This window comes from Myotis davidii, unplaced genomic scaffold, assembly GCF_000327345.1.
Source record: "Myotis davidii unplaced genomic scaffold, ASM32734v1 scaffold1915, whole genome shotgun sequence".
In the NCBI taxonomy this organism is placed as follows: Eukaryota; Metazoa; Chordata; class Mammalia; order Chiroptera; family Vespertilionidae; genus Myotis; species Myotis davidii.
This window is the reverse complement of record NW_006286237.1, coordinates 360,109-365,577: the sequence shown is the minus strand read 5'-3', so window position 1 is coordinate 365,577 and position 5,469 is coordinate 360,109. Positions and strand designations below refer to the sequence as shown.

Below are 5,469 nucleotides of genomic sequence, written 5' to 3'. Positions count from 1 at the left end.
AGCTGACCGACCCTGGCCTCCGGTAAATACAGACGTGAGACACACAGGCCAGCGCGTGGCTGGTCAGACCTCGGCCTCGGCAGCACGCGGTACCTGCATGGTGGCGTTGTCGTCCGTGTGCAGGGTGCACTGTGCCACCGCGGGGAATGCCTGGCAGATGAGCAGCTGGGAGAGCGGTGGCTTCGTGCTGCGCACCACGGTGGTCAGGATGTCGATGGCTGTCTGGAGGAGGAGGGAGATCAGAGCCTTGGGCGGGAAGGGCAGCAGCCCGAGAAAGCTCGCTGAGAAGAAGGGACCCCGCGACGGCAGCGTATGCTCCCAGCCGTCTCACGGGGCTCCCCTGACGGCCGCGGGGCTGTGTGGCATCCGGCCGCCGGGGCAGCAGGTAGCGCGTGCAGTGTGTCAACAGATAAGGCGCCTCTGGAACAGCCATTTTCCTGGACCCTCAAGATCCACCCCTTCCTGAGGGCAGAGCAGCCGGCAAAGCCACCCTGAACCTCAACATTCGCTGGTGTCCTGCCAGCTGGGTGTGTGTGCAGGTGGTGAGCTCACACCTGCTCACCCACCCACCCCCACCTGCTCACTCACACACACCCACCTGTTCACACCACCCCCACACCTGCTCAGACCCACACCCACCTGCTCACCACCCTCTGCTCACCCACCCACCCACTCCTGCTCCGCGTGGTTGTGCGCCCACTCACCGCGCACAGCCCTGCGGGGAGCTTGTCTGCTGGCGCCTGCATGATGCTGACCAGCGTGGGGATCAGCCGCATCTGCATGGGGCCCTGGCAGGCTTCGATCTGGGACAGCTCCTTGAAGATGTCCTGAGCCAGCAAGGCGACGACGGGATCTGAGGTGACAAGGCAACAGGACCCCGCCCGCCGGTCTGCACACGCCGCTGGCTAGTGACACCTGGTGTGTGGCCCTAACCTAGCGAGCAGCGTCTGCGTGGATGACCCGCCACACAGCCGGGACCTAGCGGGGCACGTGACCACCTGGAAGAACAGGAGAGATGCCACCTCCAGAGGCACCTGGTCCCCGGGCTCACCCGGCGACCACTCGGCTCTGTTCCCGAGCCGGTCCCGACGCCTTTATTCTCCTGGAGCCCGACGGGCGGAGGAGCAGGTGCGGCTGTTTTGGGCGGAGCCGTGCGGCGAGGGCCACCCGAGGGGGCAGCGTGGGCGCCTCCCAGGCCACGCTCCCCGACGTGCAGTGATTCCCGAGCACCCCCTGAGCCTCAACACCGAGCCCCCTCTTCACAAACACCCTCAGTCTTTTCTATGATAAAGTACAGACCGTACGCACGACACAGGAGTTGCGCAGAACGTGCTACAAAGCGTTACAGGAAAGAACCCCGTCACCCACCGCCTGCAGCCACTGCCCCACGCACGGACGTCCACGTACGGACGTTTACACACGTCCTTTCCCGACATACGGACATCCACGTATGGATGTCCACACGCCCTTTCCCACACACGGACATCTCCATACGGACGTTTACACGCCCTTTCCCAGCACAGAACCAAAACCGGCATCACAGCCTATGCATCTGGAAAAGCCGTCTATTACTTATTATCCTGTAAACACTGTCTCAGTGCTTTAAGGATTCCCGACGTTTAATATTTACGGCATAAACGAATCCTTTTCTACGTCCACATTTTTGCTGCTATAAAGGTGAGAGGAACCCCCTGTTCATCTGTCCTCAGATCTCCTTCCTAAGGCCGTGCAGGCCTCTTCCCACCCCACCCCGGTTCTACGGGGGGTGAGACCCCGAGAGCAGGAGCTAACCGACTCTGCTAACCAACAGCCAGTGCTTGCCTAGGATGCGGGAGAGCACCTCCCCCAGGGGCAGGTCTGCTCCAGTCCCTGCTGGCAGGCCCGTGGCACGCCCTCCCTGGTGGCACGCCCTCCCTGGTGGCACGCCCTCCCTGGTGGCATACCGTTGCTGTACTTGAGGAAGATGGCGATGGTGAAGGGGCAGATCTTGCTCTCCACGCTGGCCGTGAACTCGGGGTCCACCGTGCACACGATGCACAGTGTCTCCATCACCAGGTTGAGGACCTCGGAGCTGAACTGCGCGGCCAGGTGAATGAGGCCGTCCAGCACGCTGGGCAGGAAGGGCTGGAGGACATGCGTGCTCTCTGAGGCTTTCAGTTGGTCACAGTAACTGGGGAGACACAGAAGCAGGAATTACTTCCTCCCAGTGACGGTCCCTGGTGGCGTTCCCGCGGTGCCTGCGTGCTAAGGGACCTGCGACAGAGACAGGCCGCCGCGGGCGTAAGTGCTCTTGCCCAGGCTGGGGTGGCTCAGCCGGTTCCAGTGCCACCCTGCACACCAAAAGGGGGCGGGTTCAACCCCCGGTTGAGGCACATGTGTGAGGCAACTGATGGATGTTTCTCTCTCTCAAATCAGTTTAAAAAGTTGCGGTACTAAGGTAAGAAAATGTTTAAGAAATTGTGTCTTGCCCTGGCTCGGTTGTTCAGTGGATAGAGTGTGGGCCTGTGGACTGAAGGATCCCAGGTTCGATTCCGGTTAAGGACACAAGCCCAGGTTGCAGGCTTGACCCCAGTGAGAGGTCTGAGGAGGCAGCCAATCAATGATTCGCTCTCATCTTTCTCCCTCCTTTCTGAAATCATTTAAAAAATATATTTTAAAAAAAGAGAAAGGAATGAACTACAGTGCCTGTTGATCCATCATGGACTAACATCAAAGTCACTGTGTTGGGCAAGAATTCAGACACTCAGACACACAGACACACACACACACACACACACACTCAGACACACACACAGAGACACACAGACACACACTCAGACACACACACAGAGACACACAGACACACACTCAGACACACACACAGAGACACACAGACACACACTCAGACACACACACAGAGACACACAGACACACACTCAGACACACACACAGAGACACACAGACACACACTCAGACACACACACAGAGACACACAGACACACACTCAGACACACACACAGAGACACACAGACACACACTCAGACACACACACAGAGACACACAGACACACACTCAGACACACACACAGAGACACACAGACACACACTCAGACACACACACAGAGACACACAGACACACACTCAGACACACACACAGAGACACACAGACACACACTCAGACACACACACAGAGACACACAGACACACACTCAGACACACACACAGAGACACACAGACACACACTCAGACACACACACAGAGACACACAGACACACACTCAGACACACACACAGAGACACACAGACACACACTCAGACACACACACAGAGACACACAGACACACACTCAGACACACACACAGAGACACACAGACACACACTCAGACACACACACAGAGACACACAGACACACACTCAGACACACACACAGAGACACACAGACACACACTCAGACACACACACAGAGACACACAGACACACACTCAGACACACACACAGAGACACACAGACACACACTCAGACACACACACAGAGACACACACACACACACACACACTCAGACACACAGACACACACTCAGACACACACACCCATGTCTGATGACCACGTTCCGTGCCAGCTGCTGTGTTCCCAGGTCCACCACGACCAGCGACGCCGTGGTTTGACCCCAGTCGCCCAGAGCCTCGCCTTCGGTCAGACCCCGATGCTCACGGCCGGCCTGCTCTGACCCCCGTCTTTAGAGCTGGTCTGCCACATGGCCTGGGGTCAGCATGTTCCCCGGGGTCTCCCAGCGCCCACGAGCGAGACGTCGGAGGAGCCCCTGGCTGACACCTGTCCCGGTGCACGGCCGCCCTCTCAAGAGGCGGGACGCAGGCAGGGGCGAGAGAGCGGCTTTAGGACTTCAGGGAGATTTCGGGGTTCGAGTTGGACTTTAACATACTCCTCAAACCACAAGGGTCCCTCTGGGCCGGGCAGGGTGTCCGTGAACGACCAGAGGGTCCTGGTCTACAGCGGCTGCGAGGCCACACCGCCCGCATGTGGAGGCAGCGACCCCAGGACGGCCGGCGGCTCTCCTCCTGTCGTGCATGTGCAGCCCTCGGGCCACTTCTCTCAGAGCCTCGGGGCGTGGTGTTGGCAGAGGAGGGCCCAGCGGGCGAGGGAGTGGGATGCGCGCCTGGGACGCCTTCCTCCATCCAGTCCACGGAACAGCTTCACGAAGAACCTCCAGCAGCAAATCCACTGGCAGCTGCGGTTCGGGGCTCAGCTCCGAGCAACTTTCTCTTAAACAGCTGGTGTCACCTCAGGCGCATACTCACCCCCAGATGGCTCTCACGGCAGAGATCCGCACGGACGGGGGCTGCGTCTCATGAAGGCCACTAACTGTTGCCTGTAGGAACTGCTGGATCAATTCAGGGGACATAGCAACAGTGAACCGACTGGCAGCCCAGAGTGCCCGACCCAGGAGGAAGGGAGACACTGGGAGGGAGAGAGAGCAATTAGGGGCTGGAGACCGCCGTCTGTGACCCCTGCCCCTCCCACCCTCCGCGCCTGTCACTCACGGGGTACCAGGTACTAGAGACAACGCAGGTGAGAAAACACCACCTTTCACGGCTGGCAAAGCAGACTAAAGCCACCGGCTCCCCCGTTCTCCTCACCCCCACCCCGCGCGGCCAGGCAGCCCCCCGCCCGCCTTCTCACTGCCAGGCTGCCCTGCCCTTGGGCCACTGCTGGACACCACACACCATAGCTCTCCTCCTTGTACGTAAAGCGGCCCACAGATGCCAGTCTGAGTCACGGGCACCTTGGTGAGCACAGAGCTCAAGGCCTTGAGGCCAGTGACTCAGCATGACCTGTGTCTCCCCGGGCACTCAGCTCTGCTCCCGTCGGCTCATCCCTCTCCGAGCGCACAGGGCAGTTCCCCAAAGGCTATGTGAGTGCGAACCACGGCTCTGACAGCTGACGGGACGGGTGCGTACATTTCCTACATTTTAATCTCTCAGTTTTCACTGCCAATACGTTAAAATCGACACAAAAATTCAAAGAAAAATCTCTGGGATTGTTGATAATTAAAAATGGCTGGTATAGAAAAGCTTTTAGCCATAGAGAGGCTAATAAACATGACATATTAAACCTTCCCCAGTCAGAACACTGAATACTCTCCCATCTCCATGAGTTTTTAAAGACTGTTTGCTGGGGCAAATGCTACAAAAATATGCTTAAGGGTCTGAGCAGTCCCACCGCTTTCCCTGGACGCGGATCACATGCCTCGCCAGGAGGCACCCCGGGTAGAAGCTGCAAGGACGCCTGCTACTCAGACCTCACGTCGGGCGAGGAAGCAGCATCCACCAGCCATGGGCAGCGCAGCTGGAGGCACAGGGACCTCCCTACCGGCCGGCCCTGGAGGCTCAGCTGCCTCAGCTCTGCCTCAGCCAGGAGTGAGGGCGAGGCCGCCGCTGCCCCTCCAGCCAGAGCACTGGCCTCAGGGGCGCGCC

At 59.0% G+C, this 5,469-nt stretch overlaps 1 protein-coding gene across 1 annotated transcript in view; it reads right to left on the bottom strand.

Moving 5' to 3' along the window:
- Positions 1–5,469, bottom strand: part of IPO9 (importin 9) — a 21,014-nt gene that overhangs the window by 3,553 nt on the left and 11,992 nt on the right. Inside the window, exons 15-18 of the mRNA XM_015559876.1 lie at positions 4,294–4,453; positions 1,944–2,170; positions 705–853; positions 70–222 (exon numbers count right to left, since the gene is read on the bottom strand). Of these exons, the coding sequence (XP_015415362.1) occupies positions 70–222; positions 705–853; positions 1,944–2,170; positions 4,294–4,453 (689 nt within the window). The remainder of the gene's footprint in view (positions 1–69; positions 223–704; positions 854–1,943; positions 2,171–4,293; positions 4,454–5,469) is intronic.